At 45.6% G+C, this 23,286-nt stretch overlaps 1 protein-coding gene across 4 annotated transcripts in view; it reads right to left on the bottom strand.

Moving 5' to 3' along the window:
• Nucleotides 1-23,286, bottom strand: part of rnf213b (ring finger protein 213b) — a 183,783-nt gene that overhangs the window by 98,658 nt on the left and 61,839 nt on the right. For all 4 annotated transcript variants that reach the window (XM_085963799.1, XM_085963796.1, XM_085963798.1 and 1 more), the window contains 6 exons: nucleotides 17,210-17,383; nucleotides 16,969-17,109; nucleotides 15,098-15,699; nucleotides 9,505-9,664; nucleotides 8,409-8,626; nucleotides 5,102-5,239 (listed from right to left, as the gene is read on the bottom strand). In XM_085963799.1, coding sequence (XP_085819925.1) covers nucleotides 5,102-5,239; nucleotides 8,409-8,626; nucleotides 9,505-9,664; nucleotides 15,098-15,699; nucleotides 16,969-17,109; nucleotides 17,210-17,383 — 1,433 coding nt within the window. The remainder of the gene's footprint in view (nucleotides 1-5,101; nucleotides 5,240-8,408; nucleotides 8,627-9,504; nucleotides 9,665-15,097; nucleotides 15,700-16,968; nucleotides 17,110-17,209; nucleotides 17,384-23,286) is intronic.

Here is a 23,286-nt window from a genome sequence, read left to right as displayed (position 1 = left end):
TGTGCCGGAAATGCATCCAGCTGCGGCTACTAGCAGACCGCATTGAGGCACTGGAGCTGCGGGTGGATGGGTTGTGGAGCATTCACGATGCCGAGAGGGTCGTGGATAACACGTTTAGCGAGTTGGTCGCACCGCAGGTAAGGGCTGCACAGGAAGAAAGGAAATGGGTGACCACCAGGCGGAACAATAGAAGCAGGCAGGTAGTGCAGGAGACCCGTGACCATTCCCCTCTCAAACAGGTATACCGCTTTGGATACTGTTGAGGGGGATGACTCACCAGGGGAAGGCAGCAGCAGCCAACTTCCTGGCACTGGGGGTGCTCCTGCTGCCCAGAAAGGGAGGAAAAAGAGTGGGAGAGCAATAGTGGTAGGGGATTCTATAGTAAGGGGAACAGATAGGCGTTTCTGTGGCCGTAGACGTGAATCCAGGATGGTTTGTTGCCTCCCTGGTGCCAGGGTCAAGGATGTCACTGAGCGGCTGCAGGGCATTCTGGAGGGGGAGGGTGAAGAGCCAGAGGTCGTGGTCCACATTGGTACCAACGACATAGGTAAAAAGAGGGATGAGGTCCTGCAGCAAGAATTTAGGGAGCTAGGTGGAAGATTAAAGAGCAGGACCTCAAAGGTTGTAATCTCTGGATTACTCCCGGTGCCACGTGCTAGTGAGTATAGGAATAGGAAGATAGAACAGATGAATGCGTGGCTAAAGGGATGGTGCAGGAGGGAGGGCTTTAGTTTCCTGGATCACTGGGTCTGCTTCTGGGAAAGGTGGGACTTGTACAAGTCGGACGGTTTACACCTGAACCAGAGGGGGACCAATATCCTTGCGGGGAGGTTTGCTAGCACTGCTTGGGGGGGGGGGGGGGGGGGGGGATGGGATACAGAGTGGAACTATAGTAGGGGGTGATTTACAGCCAAATACAGAGGGAAAAAAAAGTCAGCTGGGAAGGCAGAGCAAATATGTGAAGGCAAAAGGGAATATGGCAAGGCTGGAAGGCATTTATTTTAATGCAAGGAGTCTTGCAAATAAGGTGGATGAACTGAAGTTGTTGCTGAACACATGAGAGTACGATATTGTTGCTATCACGGAGACATGGTTGAGGGAGGGTCAGGACTGGCAGCTCAATATGCCGGGGTATAGAATCTTCAGGCGAGACAGAGGGGGGTGTAAAAGGGGAGGGGGTGTTGCAATATTAATTAAGGAATCAATTACTGCTGTAAGGAGGGATGATATATTAGCGGGTTCCTCTAATGAGGCCATATGGGTAGAACTTAAAAACAAAAAGGGGGCAAGCACTTTGCTGGGAGTGTACTATAGGCCCCCAAACAGTCAGGGGGAGATAGAGGAACAGATATGTAGGCAAATCTCAGAGAAGTGCGAAAATAATAGGGTAATAATAGTGGGGGATTTCAACTTCCCCAATATTAATTGGGATAGTCAGAGTGTGAAAGGCTTAGAGGGTGCAGAATTCTTAAAGTGCATCCAGGAGAGCTTTGAGCCAACATGTAGAAAGTCCTACAAGAGAGGGGGCGGTACTGGACCTAATTCTAGGGAATGTAGCCGGGCAAGTGGTGGAAGTGTCAGTAGGAGAGCATTTTGGCGACAGTGACCATAATTCGGTGAGATTTAAGGTGGTCATGGAAAAAGACAAAGACGGCCCGGAAATAAGGGTTCTAAATTGGGGGGAAGGCCGATTTTAATATGATAAGGCAGGATCTGGCCAAAGTGGACTGGGAGCAGCTACTTATAGGAAAATCCACATCAAAGCAGTGGGAGACTTTCAGAAGGGAAATAGAGAGAGTACAATGCCAACATGTTCCTGTAAAGGTCAAGGGTGGGACCAACAAGCAAAGGGAACCTTGGATGACAAGGGATATACAAAAATGCATTAGGAAAAAAAGGGGGGCTTTTGGCAGTTACAAAAGACTAAAGACGGAGGAAGCCCTAGAGGAGTATAAAAAGTGCAGGGGCATACTTAAAAAAGAAATTAGGAGGGCGAGGAGGGGCCATGAAATAACACTGGCGAGCAAAATAAAGGAAAATCCCAAGATGTTTTATAAGTATATTAAGGGCAAGAGGATAACCAGGGAAAGGGTAGGGCCCATTAGGGACCAAAGTGGCAATCTGTGTGTAGAGCCAGATGATGTAGGCGGGGTTTTAAATGAATTTTTTGCATCTGTGTTCACTATGGAGAAAGACGATGTAGACACAGAAATCGGGCAAGGGGACTGTGACATACTTGAACATATTAGCATCGAGAGGGAGGAGGTACTAGTGGTTTTAGCAGGCCAAAAAGTGGATAAATCCCCAGGCCCGGACGAGGTGTATCCCAGGCTGTTGTGTGAGGCAAAGGAGGAGATTGCAGGGGCTCTGACACAAATTTTCAGAACCTCTCTGGCCACAGGGGATGTACCAGAGGACTGGAGAACAGCTAATGTAGTACCATTATTCAAGAAGGGTAGCAGGGATAAACCAGGGAATTACAGGCCAGTGAGCCTAACATCTGTGGTAGGGAAATTATTGGAAAAAATTCTGAGGGACAAAATTAGTCTCCACTTGGAGAGGCAAGGATTAATCGGGGATAGTCAGCATGGCTTTGTCAAGGGAAGATCATGTCTGACCAATTTGATTGAATTTTTCGAGGGGGTGACTAGGTGTGTGGATGAGGGAAATGCTGTGGATGTGGTTTACATGGATTTCAGTAAAGCTTTTGACAAAGTCCCGCATAGGAGACTGGTCAAGAAGGTAAGAGCCCATGGGATCCAGGGTGCCTTGGCGCGTTGGATCCTAAACTGGCTGAGTGGCAGGAGGCAGAGGGTGATGGTCGAAGGTTGCTTTTGTGACTGGAAGCCTGTGTCCAGTGGGGTACCTCAGGGATCGGTGCTGGGACCCTTGCTGTTTGTGATCTACATAAATGATTTGGATGAGAATGTAAAAGGTATGATCAGTAAGTTCGCAGATGACACGAAAATTGGTGGGGTGGTAAATTGCGAGGAGGAAAGCCTCAGGCTACAGGACGATATAAACGGGTTGGTCAGATGGGCGGAAAAGTGGCAAATGGAATTTAACCCTGAAAAGTGCGAGGTGGTGCATTTTGGACGGACAAATAAGGCAAGGGAATACACAATGAGTGGTAGGACCCTAGGAAGTACAGAGGGTCAGAGGGACCTTGGTGTACATGTACATAGATCCCTGAAGGCAGCAGAACAGGTAGATAAGGTGGTTAAAAAGGCATATGGGATACTTGCCTTCATTAGCCGAGGCATAGAATATAAGAGCAGGGAGGTTATGATGGAGCTGTACAAAATGCTGGTGAGGCCACAGCTGGAGTACTGTGTGCAGTTCTGGTCGCCTCACCATAGGAAGGATGTGATTGCTTTGGAGAGGGTGCAGAGAAGATTCACCAGGATGTTACCTGGGATGGAGTGCCTCAGCTATGAAGAAAGACTAAACAGGCTGGGGTTGTTTTCCTTGGAGCAAAGGCAGCTGAGGGGGGACCTGATTGAGGTGTACAAAATGATGAGGGGCATAGATAGGGTAGATAAAGAGGAACTTTTCCCCTTAGTAGGGGGGTCAATAACAAGGGGGCATAGATTCAAGGTAAGGGGCAGGAGGTTTAGAGGGGATTTGAGGAGGAACTTTTTCACCCAGAGGGTGGTTGGAACCTGGAACTCACTGCCTGAAAGGGTGGTAGAGGCAGGAACCCTCATAACATTCAAGAAGCATTTGGATGAGCACTTGAAATGCCATTGCATAAAAGGCTATGGACCAAATGCTGGAAAATGGGATTAGACTGGACAGGGATTGATGGTCGGCGCAGACACGATGGGCCGAAGGGCCTCTTTCTGTGCTGTATAACTCTATGACTATGACTCTATGACTAACACGGTATGGTCTGGTCAACCGTAGCCGAGGCTAGAGTAAAACGATAGGCGGCAGCAGAGAAGACATCGGGTACAGGATTACCCTTACACACTACTAAAATGTCCCCGTTTCTTACATTTAAAACAGATAGCCTCTCTGGCTGGGCAACTTTGCCTGGGGTGTTTAGATTGGCCACAAAAATAACACTTAGACCCATGGGGCACAGCCGCAACAATAGGATTAAGTGGGGGCTCCATTGGTGTTATGGATGCCTCCATACTCGGAACACACGAGGCCGAGAGAGATGCATGGGCTGATGCATACACTTCTGAATTCTTCTGGGCTACATCTAACGATCGAGCAGCAGCGACAACCGTTTTTAAAACTAACAAGTTGTTCTCGAGGAGTCTCTGTCTAATATAATTAGATCGGAGGCCAGATATGAAAGAATCGCGGATGACTTCTTCCTGATACACTATGGCAGAGACAGCCTTGTAGTTGCAACCCTTAGCCAAAGCCTTAAGGTCCTGCAGGAAATCGTCCAGAGATTCCTCGGGTAATTGCCTGCGAGTAGACAGGAGATACCTGGCGTATACTTCGTTAACCGACTTAAGGTACTGGGCTTTAAGAGCTGCGAGGGCCTCTTCATATGTAGTAATATCTTCAATTATATAGAGTAAAGTTTGATGACTTACCAAGTTGGTTAGAAGACCCAACTTGTTAACCGTCGGATCGGTCGACGATGCGATGAAGTGTTCAAAACATCGGAGCCAATGCGTAAATTTCTTCGACGCATCTGCCGAATGGGGATCGATATCCAGACGCTCTGGTTTCAAAAATCGATCCATCTTCCAAAAGTATTTATTTAATAAAATTGATGTGCCAAATAACTGCCCGAATCCGAAGTTAAAGCTCAAGACTGAAGCCTTTTATTAAATAAGAATCATGGCAGAGTTAACAGAGTCCATCATCGGCCGAGCCCCTGGTAGAACATACCAGAAGATGGGCGGGGCCAGGGAGGAGCATTAGTGGTTCCCCCTAGTGGAACATTCCAGACATTACAAGTGCAAGTACAAATATCAGAACACAGTTATTTCATCACACTATAGAAAACCCTGCAAGTGGCAACACCCTAACAGTATAATGGAGTTAGACTATACCAGAGGGACTAGTGTAGCAATTTATTACCATGCTGCTTTCTAAAGAATATTTTACAGCAGCACCTCTGCTCTTACTGTACCTTGTTTTTCTCCTCAGAACCGATGATATAGATTCCATTGCTGTTTATGGCTGAAGCCAGTGAAAGGGATGATAGCTCTACAGACCCATGGCTTTCCTTGACAGTTTTTAGCCACTCCAAATGCCGAGCTGAATCTCGCTGAAAGTGGAAGAGAAAGAAAAGGAACTGTCTTCAAAACTCGTTTGCAAACAAAGTGACATTTTGGGGAGGACACCATTGGTCCATCTCGCCTACTCTTCCAAACCTCGCATCAGTTTCCTTACTGTGATTCAGGAACTAATAAACCAGTATCCCCTTTCCTAATACAATTTCAATCGCGCTTTTAAAAAAATCTGCCATGGTTTTCCGTTCCACCACCTCTGCTGATTATTTCTTCCCCAATTATATCAATCCCTTACTGAAAAAAGTGCGGGCTAAATTTCCTTAATTTCCCTTTCAGCGCCCTTAAATCCAAACCGTGTCACCTAGACCTCAAAGCCTGGGACTGATGGAAGAACTTGCCTGGATCCAAATTCTCCATACCAATAAAAATGTTAAAGGATCTATCAAGTTAACCCCTTCATCCTCCCCTTCGTCAAAGTTTTTTTTATTCGTTCCTGGGATGTGGGCATCGCTGGCAAGGCCAGCATTTATTGCCCATCCCTAACTGCCCTTGAGAAGGTGGTGGTGAGCCGCCTTCTTGAACCACTGCAGTCCGTGTGGTGAAGGTGCTCCCATAGTGCCATTAGAGAGGGAGCTCCAGGATTTTGACCCAGTGACGATGAAGGAACGGCAATATAGTTCCAAGTCAGGGTGGTGTGTGACTTGGAGTGCAACTTGGAGGTGGTGGTGTTCCCATGCGCCTGCTGCCCTTGTCCTTCTAGGTGGTAGAGGTCATGGGTTTGAGATGGTCCACACTGTAGCGGCGATGTGCCGGTGGTGGAGGGAGTAAATGTTTAAAGGTGGTGGATGGGGTGCCAATCAAGCGGGCTGCTTGGTCCTGGATGGTGTCGAGCTTCGAGTGTTGTTGGAGCTGCACTCATCCAGGCAAGTGGGAAGTATGCCATCACACATCTGACTTGTGCCTTGTAGATGGTGGAAAGCCTTTGAGGAGTTTCCTGTCAATGGTGACCCCCCCAGGATGTTGGTGGTGGGGGATTCGGCAATGGTAATGCCGTTGAATGTCAAGGTGCGGTGGTTAGACTCTCTTGTTGGAGATAGTCATGGCCTGGCACTTGTACGGCGGGAATGTTACTTGCCACTTATTAGCCCAAGGCTGAATGTTGTCCAGGTCTTGCTGAATGAGGGCAAGGACTGCTTCATTATGTGAGGAGCTGCGAATGGAACTGAACACTGTGCAATCATCAGCAAACATCTCCACTTCTGACCTTATGATGGGGGGGAAGATCATTGATGAAGCAGCTGAAGATGTTTGGGCCTAGGACACTGCCCTGAGAAACTCCTGCAACGATGTCCCGGGGCTGAGATGATGGCCTCCAACAAACACAACCATCTTCCTTTGTGCTAGGTATGACTCCAGCCAGTGCAGAGTTTTCCCCCCGATTCCCATTGACTTTAATTTTACTAGGGCTCCTTGATGCCACACTCAGTCAAATGCTGCCTTGATGTCAAGGGCAGTCACTCACCTCACTTCTGGAATTCAACTCTTTTGTCCATGTTTAGACCAAGGCTGTAATGAGGTCTGAAACTGAGTGGTCCTGGCGGAACCCAATCTGAGCATCGGTGAGCAGGTTATTGATGAGTAAGTGCTGCTTGATAACACTGTCGATGACACCTTCCATCACTTTGCTGATGATTGAGAGTAGACTGATGGGGTGGTAATTGGCCGGATTGGATTTGTCCTGCTTTTTGTAGACAGGACCTAACTCGGGCAATTTTCCACATTGTCGGGTAGATGCCAGTGTTGTAGCTGTACCGGAACAGCTTGGCTAGAGGCGTGGCTAGTTCTGGAGCACAAGTCTTCAGCACGACAGCCGGGATGTTGTCGGGGCCCGTAGCCTCTGCCATTTCTTGATATCACGTGGAGTGAATTGAATTGGCTGAAGACTGGCTTCTGTGATGGCGAAGACCTCAGGAGGAGGCCGAGATGGATCATCCACTCGGCACTTCTGGCTGAAGATGGTTGCAAACACTTCAGCCTCGTCTTTTGCACTAGCGTGCTAGGCTCCCCCATCATTGAGGATGGGGATATTCATGGAGCCTCCTCCTCCTGACCATTCATGACTGGATGTGGCAGTACTGCAGAGCTTTGATCTGATCCGTTGGTTGTGGGATCGCTTAGCTTTCTATAGCATGCTGCTATAGTGTATACCAGCTTTTCTCATAATTCAGCCCTCTTATCAGTGTTGGCTCAGTGGTAGCACTCTCGCCTAAGTCAGGGGAGATGTTAGACTGACGTTCCATCTGCCTTCTCCAGTGGATGTAAACTATCCCATGGCACTAGACAAAGAGGAGCGGGGAGTTCTCTTGCTGTCCTGGCCAATATTTATCCCTCAACCAACAGCACTAAAACAGATTACCTGGTCATTTATCTCATATCAGTTTGTGGGACCTTGCTGTGCACAAATTGGCTGCTGCATTTGTCTCCACTATGACAGTGATTACACTTTAAAAGCTATTTTAACATTTATAATAGCGCTGCAGAAAGACTCGCATTGATCATTAAAATTGTCTGTGATTTGCCATAAATTAACACCAGTCAAGAGGCCATAAGAACTGGTGTGAAAAATAAAATGACCGATACTGGTGCAACAAAGGCACTTTTGTAAAGCTGGGGTTACAATGCATTGTTGAGGCAGGGTAAAAGGGAGCTTCACTTAATATTTGGCCTCTTTCACCTGACCTACAAGTATTCAGGAAAAAAAAAGTGTTCCTATCCACAACGTAAGCATCCTTCAACTTTAGGTCAAAGTATTCCTCAAACAATCATTTCCAAGTGAGCCAATGCATATCTATTTCCAACCCAGGGATAGTTCTTAATATCTATAGGAAAAGTAATGGTGGAATTGTTAAGTTCATGAGCAAGTAAAAACTTGAGTATCAACAAATTTAGTATACCTACAATTCATAGAAAAGGAATGCTCTTAACTAGGAGGTAAAATTCTTGAAATCACATTTTGAAAATACCCTCACTAAGGCTTCAGTAGCCTTGTACAATAGACTCAGACCCATGGCTACAAACAGGAAAAGGCACAGAAGTCATACTTAAGCCAAATGTCTTTTTTATCATTCACTCTTTAAATTAGGTTTTCCATCACCTGTATAATAAACCAAAATCAACACTGTTGAAAATTAAAATTTGATTTACCAGCTTCTTAGAAAGATCACTGTCATTTTCTAAAGCATTCCACAACTTCTGCAGGCAACACATGAAGTCAGGGAAGCCGACGTTTGGCTTTAGTTCAAAGAGTAATGATGAGTAGCCTAACACAGCATCATGAAAGCAAGCCACACGATCGACATCAAGGTCATTTTCACCCGCTGAGATTGAAGCCAGGTCAACAAACACTTTCAGTTCATTTATATCTGGTAAAGAAACAATGGAGAAAAGGGCATCATGTATCACTTTCTTTTGTGTTCATCGCCAGAGAAAATTAAGCATTATCATAAAATATATAATAGCAGCTCAAAGCTTTCTACATAAAAAAAGTGTTTTACTCTACAGTTGAAGAAACCCTAAAAAGTAATGAACTCATGAACAGGTTTGCACATTTCAAATCTATACTACATTACCACATTTTCAACTATTCAACTTGTGACTTTGTGCCAGGTGCTCATTGGGTAAAGGCCTGCACCACAAGCACATGCTCTGATTTCCGTGCCCCCTCCAAGCAATATCTCCTGCGACGCAACATGCCACGCCCCTTGTCTCTGGCTCCCGCGGTCTGGTATGTCAAGATCCAGACCTTCTGTTACGGCATAGTTGTGCAGGACACAGCCCATGACGACTATCCTCGCTACCCTCTCTGGGGCATATTGGAGGACACCCCCCAGACCAGTCCAAGCACCTGAAGTGGCTCTACAGCACCCCGATGGTCCTCTCAACTACCTGTCTGGTGGACGCATGTATCTGATTGTACCTCTCCCTCTGCTTCGGTCTTGGGATGAGGATATATGTCTTCAGCCGAGGCGGCACGGGGTAATCCTCATCACCGATGATCCATCCTTCCACTGGGCCCTCACCCCTGAGCATGCGTGTAATGACCGAGTTGTGCACAATTAACGCATCGTGACAGGCTACGCATTCACATGCAATAAACTTAAAATAACAACCTGTTCACTTTAAAATTCAACCGGCTCACCAAAAACTAAAGACAAAATTCAAACCAATTTTCAGAAATAATACAGAAAAAGTTTTTAGCCAATACATCACACATAACTTGCAAAACCTTTACATTATTTACCTTCCAATGCTTCTTTGACCCAGTTTACAAATTGCTGTCTCAATGTAAGCTCTTGCAAACATTTCCTGCGAGGCTCTGTCATTTCCACAAGACGGCTTTTGGCTAGTACAAGTTGCTCATCTATGCAGTCCAGCCTTTCGTTCTTATAGGATTCATCTGTCTAAAATAAAAAGTAAAATTGATTTTAAATTGAACTATATACCCTGTTTCCAACTTTTGTTGACAGGTGACAGCACTAAATACAGTTCAGTGTGCGATTTTAGGGTTAAATCCGTTTTGCCAAGAGGAATTTAAAGGAGCAAAACAAGTAATACATTAGAAAATTAAATGAACATATTGCAAAAAAAAAAGTCTTAAATGAGACCATTGTTGGTCCAGTTCATTTTTTGTTAATCTCAACGACAGTACTTATCATCCCCCTCAATTGCTTCTCTCCATGGACACATCTAATTGCCTCTCAAACACATGTATGCTGTCAGTTTCACTTGTTACTTATTCGATAACTGTTATCCTTTGTGTGAAAAAGTTCAGTCTCACTTCTTTTCCTACTTTTTAAACTTGTCCCCTGGTATTTGAACCCTTCACTGTGGTGAACAAATTGTCCGGTTCAACTTTATCAATTCCTTTCATAGGCTTGAAAACTTCAAACTCACTATTTCATAGCCCAACTTTACCCTTTCCTCATAATTTAAATACACTAGAAATGTTCATACTACTGCAATGGTTCCCTAAGATTGTCCCAGATTTGATGCTAAGCAGCAGTGGTATTGCTGCTGTAGGTGTCAGTGCTTTGGGCTAGGGAGGAGAAAACTGAACAGGATTCCGATTCCTGACTGTTAAATTTCTGTGCGATTAGAGACAGAAGATAGGAGGAGTCGGCCATTCGGCCCCTCGAGCCTGCTCCACCATTCAATGAGATCATGGCTGATCATCCAAATTCAGTACCCTGTCCCTGCCTTCTCCCCATATCCCTTGATCCCTTTAGCCTGAAGAAATATATCTAACTCCTTCTTGAATATATTTAATGAATAGGCCTCAACTGCCTTCTGTGGTAGAGAATTCCACAGGTTCACCACTCTCTGGGTGAAGAAATTCCTCCTCATCTCTGTCCTAAATGGCTTACCCCTTATCCTTAGACTGTGACCCCTGGTTCTGGACTCCCCCGCCATCGGGAACATCCTTCCTGCATCTAGTCTGTCTAGTCCTGTTAGAATTTTATAAGTTTCAATGAGATCCCCTCTCATTCTTCTAAACTCCAGCGAGTACAAGCCCAATCAACCCAATCTCTCCTCATACGTCATTCCTGCCATCCCAGGTATCAGTCTGGTGAATCTTCGCTGCACTCCCTCCATGGCAAGAACTTCCTTCCTCATATAAGGCAACCAAAACTGCACACAATACTCAAGGTGTGGTCTCACCAAGGCCCTGTACAACTGCAGCAAGACATAATAGCAAAATACTGCGGATGCTGGAAATCTGAAATAACAACAGAAAATGCTGGAAATACTCAGCAGGCCAGGCAGCATCCGTGGAGAGAGAAACAGAGTTAACGTTTCAGGTCTGGGACCCTTCATCAGAACTGGAAAAAGCTGGAGATGTAACAGATATTAAGCAGGTGCAGAGACAGGGGGGGGGGGGGGTGGGGTGGTTAGGAGGAGAGGAAGGAATAGAAAGAACATCCTGTACTTTTGTAAGAGGCAGGAAAGATAAAATGTTGCAAATGGGAATGGCAAAAATCATACAGCATGAAAAATGGGGGCAGGGATAATTATCTGAAATTGTTGAACTCAATGTTGAGTCCGGCAGACTGCAAAGTGCCCAATCGAAAGATGAGGTGCTGTTCCTCGAGCTTACGTTGAGCTTCATTGGAACAATGCAATAGCCCGAGGACAGAGAGATCAGAGTGGGAGTGAAGCGGTGAATTAAAGTGACAGGCGACCGGAAGCTCAGGGTCACCCGTACGGACTGAACGGAGGTGTTCCGCAAAGCGGTCGCCCAATCTGCGTTTAGTCTCCCCAATGTAGAGGAGACCGCATCGTGAGCAGCGAATACAGTATATTAAATTGCAAGAAGTACAAGTAAATTGCTGTTTCACCTGGAAGGGGTGTTTGGGGCCCTGGACAGTGGGAAGGGAGGAGGTAAAAGGGCATGTGTTGCATCTCCTGCGCTTGCCCGGGAAGGTGCCAGGTGAAGGAGCAGCGCTGTTGGGGGTGATTGAGGAGTGGACCAGGGTGTCGCGGAGGGAGCGGTCCCTTCGGAATGCTGAAAGGGGAGGTGAGGGGAAGATGTGTTTGGTGGTGGGATCACGTTGGAGGTGGCAGAAATGGCGGAGGATGATCCGTTGAATGTGGAGGCTGGTGGGGTGAAAGGTGAGGACAAGGGGAACTGTATCGTGGTTCTGGGAGGGAGGGGCAGGGGTGAGAGCAGAAGTGCGGGAAATAGAACGGACACGGTCAAGGGCCGTGTCAACCACGGTAGAGGGGAATCGTCGGTTGAGGAAAAAGGAAGACATGTCAGAAGCACTAGTATGGAAGGTGGCATCGTCAGAACAGACGCGGCGGAGACGGAGAAACTGGGAGAAAGGAATAGAGTCCTTACAGGAAGCGGGGTGGGAGGAAGTGTAGTCCAGGTAGCTGTGGGAGTCAGTGGGCTTGTAGTGGATGTTTGTTGAAAGCCGATCGCCAGAAATGGAGACGGAGAAGTCAAGGAAGGTAAGGGAAGACTCGGAGATGGACCATGTGACAGTGAGGGCAGGGTGGAAATTGGAAGTAAAGTGAATGAACTTATCCAGTTCAGGGCGAGAGCAGGAAACGGCACCAATACAGTCATCGATGTACCGGAAAAAAAGAGGTGAGGGAGGGGACCTGAGTAGGACTGGAACAAAGAATGTTCCACATGTCCCATGAATAGGCAGGCATAGCTAGGGCCCATGCGGGTTCCCATAGCAACACCTTTAATTTGGAGGAAGTGAGTGGAGTCAAAGGAGAAGTTGTTCAATGTGAGAACAAGTTCAGCCAGGCGGAGGTGGGTGGTGGTGGATGGGGACTGGTTGGGCCTCTGTTCAAGGAAGAAACAGAGCACCCGAAGGCCGTCCTGGTGGGGGATGGAGGTGTAGAGGGATTGGACGTCCATGGTGAAAAGGAGACGGTTGGGGCCAGGAAACTGGAAACTGTTAAAGTGACGGAGGGCGTCGGAAGAGTCGCGAATGTAGGTGGGAGGAGACTGGACAAGGGGAGAAAAAATAGAGTCCCTTCCCTTCCTTGACTTCTCCGTCTCCATTTCTGGCGATCGGCTTTCAACAAACATCCACTACAAGCCCACCGACTCCCACAGCTACCTGGACTACACTTCCTCCCACCCCGCTTCCTGTAAGGACTCTATTCCTTTCTCCCAGTTTCTCCGTCTCCGCCGCGTCTGTTCTGACGATGCCACCTTCCATACTAGTGCTTCTGACATGTCTTCCTTTTTCCTCAACCGACGATTCCCCTCTACCGTGGTTGACACGGTCCTTGACCGTGTCCGTTCTATTTCCCGCACTTCTGCTCTCACGCCTGCCCCTCCCTCCCAGAACCACGATAGGGTTCCCCTTGTCCTCACCTTTCACCCCACCAGCCTCCACATTCAACGGATCATCCTCCGCCATTTCCGCCACCTCCAACGTGATCCCACCACCAAACACATCTTCCCCTCACCTCCCCTTTCAGCATTCCGAAAGGACCACTCACTCCGCGACACCCTGGTCCACTCTTCAATCACCCCCAACAGCCCTGCTCCTTCACCTGGCACCTTCCCGTGGAAGCGCAGGAGATGCAACACATGCCCTTTTACCTCCTCCCTTCCCACTGTCCAGGGCCCCAAACACCCTTTCCAGGTGAAACAGCGATTTACTTGTACTTCTTGCAATTTAATATACTGTATTCGCTGCTCACGATGCGGTCTCCTCTACATTGGGGAGACTAAACGCAGATTGGGCGACCGCTTTGCGGAACACCTCCGTTCAGTCTGTAAGGGTGACCCCGAGCTTCCGGTCGCCTGTCACTTTAATTCACCGCTTCACTCCCACTCTGATCTCTCTGTCCTCGGCCTATTGCATTGTTCCAATGAAGCTCAACGTAAGCTCGAGGAACAGCACCTCATCTTTCGATTGGGCACTTTGCAGTCTGCCGGACTCAACATTGAGTTCAACAATTTCAGATAATTATCCCTGCCCCCATTTTTCATGCAGTATGATTTTTGCCATTCCCATTTGCAACATTTTATCCTTCATGCCTCTTACAAAAGTACAGGATGTTCTTTCTATTTCTTCCTCCCCTCCTAACCTCCCCCCCCCCCCCCCCCCCAAACTGTCTCTGCACCTGCTTAATATGTTACATCTCCAGCTTTTTCCAGTTCTGATGAAGGGTCCCAGACCTGAAACGTTAACTCTGTTTCTCTCTCCACAGATGCTGCCTGGCCTGCTGAGTATTTCCAGCATTTTCTGTTGTCATCCTTGCTCCTGTACTCGAATCCTCTCGCTACGAAGGCCAACATACCATTTGCCTTCTTAACCGCCTGCTGCACCTGCATGCTTACCTTCAGCGACTGGTGCACAAGGACACCCAGGTCTCGTTGCACTTCCCCTTCTCCCAATCTGTTGCCATTTAGATAATAATCTGCCTTCCTGTTTTTGCCACCAAAGTGGATAACCTCGCATTTATCCACGTTATACTGCATCTGCCCAATCACCCAACCTGTCCAAATCATACTTGAGTTTCTCAGCATCCTCCTCACAGCACACACCCACCCAGCTTTGTGTCGTCTGCAAACTTGGAGATATTACATCTAATTCCCTCGTCTAGATCATTAATATATATTGTGAATAGCTGGGGTCCTTGCACCGATCCCTGCGGTACCCCACTAGTCACTGCCTGCCACTCGGAAAAAGACCCGTTTATTCCAACTCTTTGCTTCCTGTCTGCCAACCAGTTCTCTATCCAAGTCAGTACCTTGCGCCCAATCCCTTGTGCTTTTAACTTTACACGCTAATCTCTTATGCGGGACCTTATCGAAAGCCTTCTGAAAGTCCAAATACACCACATCCACTGGTTCTCCCTTATCTATTCTACCAGTTACATCCTCAAAAAATTCCAGTAGGTTAATCAAGCACGATTTGCCTTTTGTAAATCCATGTTGACTTTGGGAATGTGCTTGTGTGGACATAAGGCGAGAACGGGATTAGGCTGTGTTATGATGCTCTCCTTCTGCCAATACTCACCTTCAAGGCTCAGACACAAATAGGACAACCACATCCCCTTCTACATAAGTTTTTTCCACGGCTTTAACTTCAGCAGTTGAGCACTCTTGCTTTGAAAACAGTTGCTTAAAATATATTTTTACAACATTTGTTTTGGTTGCAGGCTATAATCTTTTTGAATTTATCAACTACTTGGCAGCATCACAGCCAAGGCACACATGAACAGTGGTCACTTGGATTAGGCATTGGAGTGAGTCTGGTTCTTTGGAACCATAGCCCACTGAGGAGTCAACACCTTTCGGAAGGGAGGCGAGGAGAGAAAATGAGCAGAAAAGGCAAAATTTAAATATTCACACTTACCACGTTTAGTAGTGTTTGCAGAACACTGAAGTTTCCAGTGAGGCTCAACACACTCTGGGCTTTAATGATTACTAGGGCAGATTCAACAGCCAAATGTAGCTGGTGGTATTCCCGAATTTGTTGGATTCGTTCTTCTATCCAGTTGTCTTTAGTATTCATCTCTGTTCTACACATAATCTTGAAATCACTCTTTAGATCTTCATATTGATCAAGATAATCTTTAAAGATGGCATCGACCTCTTCAAATGTAAGACTTCCCTCCTTCACTTTTTTAAAAATTTGTTTGTACTCGTCCAAACATGGCTCCCATATCTTGGTACGAACTTCTTCAAGAGACAGTAATGAAGCCAACTCTGGTTCTTCGTCGGTAGGTACATCTTCCAGACACAATGCTTTGGCCTCTTTTTCCCAGCATATTTGTAAAATGTGGCTATCTTTAAAGCAGTGAATGGTTTTTGCCATTTCTTTCAGTTTTTCACTTAAAGTGAAGTAGATAACTTTAGTGGAATGTTCAGTGCCAATCTGCTTTATGGTGACTAATTCATTTAGCGCCTTTAATTTAACATCGGCTGCAAACATTTTTTCATGTTCTTCAATTGCCACTACAATTAAAGAGAAAATTAGATTAATATTTTGCATAAATGCAACAGAAGTTCTCTTCCCACAATGAAGCTTAATCATCCTTTCCAAAAAAAGTGCGTTCTTTGCTCAGCAGACTAATTGCAAAACCATATTCTACAATGCTTTAAGCATCATTATGAAAACAACATGGAATATTAGGGAGAGCCTTGGTTTAGATTTTTCCCTAAGCAACAAAGACTGGAACTACTGCAAGCAAATTTGCAATTTAAAAAAAATGAAATGAGGGAACAAAGCCCTCCTATGAAAGCACCGATCTCCTATGGGTATAGGTGGAAAAGCAAGCAGCCTGCTCCCACTGGCCAGTCACCAGAGGCCAACATCAGCCTATTGGACCCACTTCACACAAGGGGCAGGATTTTCATTGTGCCGTGGAGGAGGTTAAAATCCTGAAATCAGGGGTCCCGACCCCTTCCCGCCTCCATGCCAGTTTCAAAGGAGACGGGTACCCGCCCCGCACTGGGACCCGCCTACCCGAGGTGGGAAGGGATTAGTGCCAATTAACTGCCTGTTAACAGGCAGTTTTTAGCCTAATCCTTATTTTTGATGTTGAAGTGTGGGATTCCAGGCGGCTCCAAACCACGCCAAGTTAGAGGAGGGTTGGGTTGAAGGGCTTGGAGGGGTCGAGATGTCGGTGTTCAGGTGAGTGATGTGTGCATGAGTGCAAAGGTAAGTGTGTTTGGTGTGTCTAAATGATTAAAGAAGTTTTACATACCTTTTCAGCCTTCCTTCCTTTAGGTTCCGGGAGTCCCTCATCTCACCGGCACAGAAAGCAGAATGGCTGCGAACTGTCAAAAGTGACAGCCTGCAGCTTTCTGTGCAGGAGAGATTTCTAACTGAGTCTGTGGAGAAGGACTCATGTTAGAAGTAAGACTGTCAGTGTTTGACAGCTTCGAACAGCTGTGAAACACTGATATTTCATCTGTCAAAACGTCTTGACAGATGAAATTTCAGTCTGCGACGTCACCTGTTGCCGGGTGGCCCTTAATTGGCCTGCTGAGCCCGCTGGGCAGGCTCAACAAGGTCAATCAAGTTAAAATCGCGTGGATTGGCCGCATCTCGATGGAGGCGGGACTACAACCCCGAAAGTTGTAGTCCCGCCTCCAGTTAAATTCCTGCCCAAGATGTCTGCTATTGCCTCTCCATACAGGTCAGCTGTGGCTGCAAGCCCTGAAACCCAGTCCTCTTAAGTGGTTTAAGATTTAAATAAAAATAATGCAAAAAGGTGGTACCTTTCACAAACTCATTGATTTTTCTACACATTTTCAAGAGACTGTCCATCCAATTATTTTCTGCATTGAATGCCTGTAGTTCATTTCGTCGCCAAGTCAACACCTGTTCTAGGCTTTTTTCTTTGAATGATCCATCTCGTTCTGCAAAAAAAATGTAGAAGTACCCTTTAGGAAATTTCACATGGAAGTTTTTTTTTTTTTTTTTTTTAAGTGCAACAATTTATACAAAAAAAAAACTTACTTGTGTTGTGCAAATCTATAAAGCTGTTCTTCTTAGCTAAGATCCACTCCAAATGTTTTACTTTTATGGAGCCATCTTGAAGTTTGTTCATCACATCCAAGAATACTGAATCTGCTAATGCCATCAAATGTCTAGCCTCATCTGACAGCTGATCAATGAGCTTGCTATCCATTCCTATTCACAAAAATATAGTATGAAATTGTACCAGATGAAGGAGGACATCAAGACGAAAATCAAGACTGATTTTAATTCATATAACAGAAACATTAAAAAGACAATTTGATAAAATTGAATGTGTTGGCACATTTAGTTTTGTTCAGAAATACTGCTACCTCAACTCCTATTTGAAGTTAAAATATAACTTACATGAAATACACGTAAAACTGTTTAGACAACAATGCTGCAGATATTCAAAGATTAGGACAAGCATTTTGAAATTGATGTAGAGCTGCACAGGAAGCCTGGTGAGAACTAGGGTGATGAGCGTTCAGGGTTTTGAGCACAAGGGCACAGGCACCAGCATCTAATTAAGTTACAATTTATGGAGGGTGGAAGCAGGCTTGGAGAATGGTAGAGAAGTTGAGCTTTGAAGTGATAAAGTGGGGCTTAGAGTTTCAGTAGCAGCACTGAAGAGGTGGGCAATGTTTCGAAGGTGGAAGATGGGCTTGGTGATAAAATGGATACGGGGAAGAAATCTAAACCACAAGCAGCATCAGCAGACTTAGCTCAAGGTGGCAATCAGGGTGGCTGATGTAGTTCAGAGAGGCACACAGGAGTTAAAAAAAAGCCAAAAGGGTAGTCTTCAGTTTCAGCTACATTGAATTGGAAGAAATTTTGATTCATTCGAGACTTGATGTCAGACTTATTTTGGATAGTCGAGAAATAGTTTTGAAAAGAGTGGGAATGTAAATCTGTATGTCACCAGCATACACAGAGAATCTAACCTTGTGCTTGTGGATGATGTCACCAAAGGACAGCATTTAGACAATGCTGAGATGGGTGAGGAAGGATAGAACCCTGAGGCACACCAGTGGTGATATGCAGGCAAAAGAGACTCTGCTACAAGATACATTTAGTCATCCTTTGGATAAGTATGAAGGGAACTGTTAAATAGAGACTTTGTAGGAGAGTAAGAGTAATCAACAATGTCAAAGGCAGCAGCTACATACATACAGCATATTAAACAGAATAAAAAGGGACAAGAAAACTAGTTACCATCACAGATTATGTAATTAGTGACTTAGGAACATAGGAACAGGAGTAGGCCATTCAGCCCCTTGAGTCTGTTCCGCCATTCAATGAGATCATGTCTGATCTGCGATCTAACTCCATATACAGGAAACTTTGTGCTATCCGGCAATCTGGAGCCACCGGCAAAAATCAGCAGCCGTTTTTTATTCTTTTTGTTTGTTTTTTTTTTGCTTTGTTTGAACAGTCAAGCTGTGCAAGGTCTGTAGCTATAGCAACAGCTTCAGCTACAGAGCTTTAGGGCCACACCCGAGTGTTTAGAAGCTGTTGCTAAGCAACAGTGTTTGTTGTCAAATACGGAGATAAGAATCTCCGTATCTCTCAACATTAACTCTGGAGAGTACAGCAGTTTTGAGGCAACGACAGCAGCTCAGTCCCGTGGGTGCCGGATAGCACAAAGTTTCCTGTACCTGCCTTTGGTCCATATCCCTTAATACCTTTAGTTAACAGAAAGCTATCAATCTCCAATTTAAAATTAACAATTGATCTAGCATCAACTGCCATTTGCTGAAGAGAGTTCCAAACTTCTACCACCCTTTGTGTGTAGAAGTGTTTCCTAATTTCACTCCTGAAGGGTCTGGCTCTAATTTTTAGACTATGTCCCCCGTCCTGGAATCCCCAACCAGCGGAAATAGTTTCTCTCTATCTACCCTATCTGTTCCCCTTAATATCCTGAAAACTTCAATCAGAACACTCCTTAACTGTCTAAATTCTAGGGAATACAACCCTAATTTGTGTAATCTCTCCTCGTAACTTAACCCTTGAAGTCCAGGTATCATTCTGGTAAACCTACGCTGCACTCCCTCCAAGGTCAATATATCCTTCCTACGGTGTGGTGCCCAGAACTGCTCACAGTACTCCAGGTGTGGTCTAACCAGGGCTTTGTACAGCTGCAGCATAACTTCTACCCCCTTGTATTCTAGTCCTCTAGACATAAAGGCCAGCATTCCACTAGACTTTTTGATTATTTTCTGTACCTGTTCATGATATTTTAATGATCTATGTACCTGGACACCCCCACCCACCCCCCCGCCCCGCCAAGTCTCTTTGGACCTCCACTGTTTTTAGCTTTTCACCATTTATCCTCATTAGTTCTATCCTTTTTAGGTCCAAAGTGGGTGGCTTCACATTTGCTTACATTGAAATCCATTTGCCACAGTTTTGCCCATTCACTTAATCTATCAATATCCCTTTGTAATTTTATGCCTTCATCTACACTGCCTACAATGTCGCCTATCTTTGTGTCATCGGCAAATCTGGATATATGACTTTCTATGCCATCATCTAAGTCGTTAATAAATATTTTGAATAGCTGAGGCCCCAACACTGATCCCTGCAGGCACCACTAGTCACATCCTAATTTGAGTACCTACCCATTATCCCTACTGTCTCCTGCCGCTCAGCCAATTTCCTAACCAGGTCCATAATTTGCCCTCAATTCTGTGGGCTTCTACCTTAGATAACAGTGTCTTATGTGGGACTTTATCAAATGCCTTCTGGAAGTCCAAATAAATAACATCCATAGACATTGCCCCGTCCACTATTTCAGACACCTCTTCAAAAATTCAATCAGGTTTGTCAGGCATGACCTACCTTTCACAAATCCATGCTGTCTCTCTCTGAGCAACTGAAAATTTGAGGTGTTCAGTCACCTTATCCTTAATTATAGACTCTAGCAATTTCTCAACAACAGATGTTAGGCTAACTGGTCTAGAAGTCCCTGGTTTCCCTCTGTCGCCAGTCTTAAAAAAAGAGAACATGCGCAATTTTCCAATCTAAAGGGATGGTTCCTGAATCTAGAGAACTTTGGAAGATTATAGTTAGGGCATCTGCAATGTGCTCACCTACTTCCTATAAAGCCCTGGGATGGAAACCATCTGGCCCTGGGGATTTGTCACTCTTTAGTGCCATTATTTTCTTCATTGCTTTTAAATTTACTTACATTAATTTTATTGAGTCCTTGTCCCCGATTCAATATTAGTTTCTTTGGGATTTCTTCTTCTACTGTAAATACCGGCGCAAAGTAATTATTCAACATGTCCGCCATTTCCCCATTGGTGATACTGTCAATGACACTTTCAGTTTTTAAGGGGCCAACATTGCTCCTGACCACCCTCTTTTTCCTAATGTAACTATAAAAATTCTTCATGTTGATTTTGATATCCCTTGCAAATTTCTTTTCATAGTTCCTTTTTGTAGCTCTTACTATCTGTTTTGTGACCCTTTGCTGTTCTTTGCATCTTTCCCATTCGCCAGGATCTGTGCTACTTTTTGTATTTCTGTGTGCCCTTTCCTTTAGTTTATGCTGTCCTCACCTCTTTAGTTGTCCATGGCTGGGTTTTTTGGCAAGTAGAGCTCTTGCCCTTCAGGGGTATAAACTGGTTCTGTATCACCTTAAATTATTTTTTAAACATCTCCCACTGATCTTCTCTCATTTTACTCATTAACAGATATGTCCAGTTTACTGTGGACAGTCTCTGCCTCATCCCGTTGAAGTCGGCCTTACCTAAATCTAGAATCTTAGTAGCTGTTTTGCATTTCTCCCTTTCAAACGCTATGTTAAACTCAATCATGTTATGGTCGCTATTGGATAAATGTTCGCACAGTTAGGCAGTTAACTAAATCTGGCTCATTACTAAATCTAAGATGGCTTGCCCCCTTGTTGCCTCCAGGACATATTGTTGTAGAAAACTATCCCGGACACACAAGAAATTCACTACCTTTCTGACAAGTGCTAGTCTGCTTTTCCCAATCTATATGCAAGTTAAAATCCCCTATTAAAATCACTCTGCCTTTGCTACCCATTTGTCTAATCTCTGCATTTATACAATCTAGCACTTCACAGCTGCTACCAGGGGGCCTATACACAACTCCCACTATAGTCTTAGATCCTCTCCTATTTCTTAATCAACCCATAAGGTCACCACTGGCTGCTTATCTATTTTTAAATCTTATCAATGAAGTGATTTCATCCTTGATCACTAAGGATGCTCCTCCCCCTCTGCCATTTTCCTCATCTTTCCTGCAGACTTTATAACCTGGTATATTTAGTTCCCAGTTTTGACTGTCTTGCAGCCATGTCTCAGTAATGGCTACCAGGTCATACCCTCCAATTTGAATTTGTGCCAGCAGTTCATTCAATTTATTCCTTATACTCCGTGCGTTTGTATAAAGAACGCTTATTTGGGACATACACCCTCGCCTGTCCTTCAGCTCTAATGTTTTACTCACTTGTTTCTTATTTCTCTCTCCTGGTTTAATCGCTTTACATCTTTTAGTTTTCCCTTTATCTGTAGTGTCTAAAGCACAATTTCTGACTGCTAATCTATTCTCTTCCCTTTAGTTTGTTTTTGAACTACTATTTGTACTGCAATTTACCCAGAGTCCTCCCCCCCATTTACTAGTTTAAAGTCCTTGTGACAACCCTATTCATCCTTTCCGCTAGGACCCTGGTCCCAGACCGGTTCAGGTAGAGCCCATACCAACGGTACAGTGCCTTCCTGTCCCAATAATGAAACGGAACCTTAATTTCCCACACCACTCCTGTAGCCACTTTGACTAGAACAATCTTTTTTTTATTCGTTTATGGGATGTGGGCGTCACTGGCAAGGCCAGCATTTATTGCCCATCCCTAATTGCCCTTGAGAAGGTGGTGGTGAGCCACCTTTTTGAACCGCTGCAGTCCGTGTGGTGAAGGTACTCCCACAGTGCTGTTAGGTAGGGTGTTCCAGGATTTTGACCCAACGGCGATCAAGGATCGGCGATATACTTCTACGGCAGGATGGTGTGTGACTTGGAGGGGAACTTGGAGGTGGTGGTGTTCCCATGCGCCTGCTGCCCTTGTCCTTCTAGGGGGAAGAGGTCGCGGGTTTGGGAGGTGCTGCCGAAGAAGCCTTGGCGAGTTGCTGCAGTGCATCTTGTAGATGGTACACACTGCAGCCACGGTACGCTGGTGGTGGAGGGAGTAAATGTTTAAGGTGGTAGATGGGGTTCCAATCAAGCGGGCTGCTTTGGCCTGGATGGTTTCGAGCTTCTTGTGTTGTTGGAGCTGCACTCATCCAGGCAAGTGGAGAGTATTCCATCACACTCCTTACTTGTGCCTTGTAGATGGTAGAAAGGCTTTGGGGAGTCAGGAGGTGAGACACTCGCCGCAGAATACCTAGCCTCTGACCTGCTCTTGTTGCTGCAGTATTTGTGTGGCTGGTCCAGTTAAGTTTCTGGTCAATGGTGAGTAACCCCAGGATGTTGATGGTGGGGGATTCGGCGATGGTAATGCCATTGAATGACAAGGGGCTGTGGTTAGACTCTCACTTGTTGGAGATAGTCATTGCCTGGCACTTCTGTGGCGCAAATGTTACCTGCCACTGATCAGCCCAAGCCTGAACATTGTTCAGGTCTTGTTGCATGCGGGCATGGACTGCTTCATTATCTGAGGAGTTGTGAATGGCACTGAACACTGCGCAGTCATCAGCGAACATCCCCATTTCTGACCTTATGTTGGAGGGAAGGTCATTGATGAAGCAGCTGAAGATAGTTGGGCCTAGGACACTGCCCTGAGGATCTACTGCAGCGATGTCTTGGGGCTGTAATGATTGACCTTCAATCACCACAACCATCTTCCTTTGTGCTAGGTATGACTCCAGCCAGAGGAGAGTTTTCCCCCCGCCCCCCAATTCCCATTGACTTCAGTTTTACTAGGGCTCCTTGATGCCACACTCTGTCAAATGCTGCCTTGATGTCAAGGGCAGTCATTCTCACTTCTCCTCTGGAATTCAGCTCCTTTGTCCATGTTTGGACCAAGACTGTAATGAGGTCGGGAGCCGAGTGGT

The sequence above is a fragment of the Somniosus microcephalus genome, chromosome 21 (genome assembly GCF_052327205.1).
Source record: "Somniosus microcephalus isolate GS21.2 chromosome 21, FLI_Smic_1.0, whole genome shotgun sequence".
NCBI lineage: Eukaryota > Metazoa > Chordata > Chondrichthyes > Squaliformes > Somniosidae > Somniosus > Somniosus microcephalus.
Note: the sequence above shows the minus strand (reverse complement) of the source record. Positions and strands in the feature narration are given on the sequence as shown.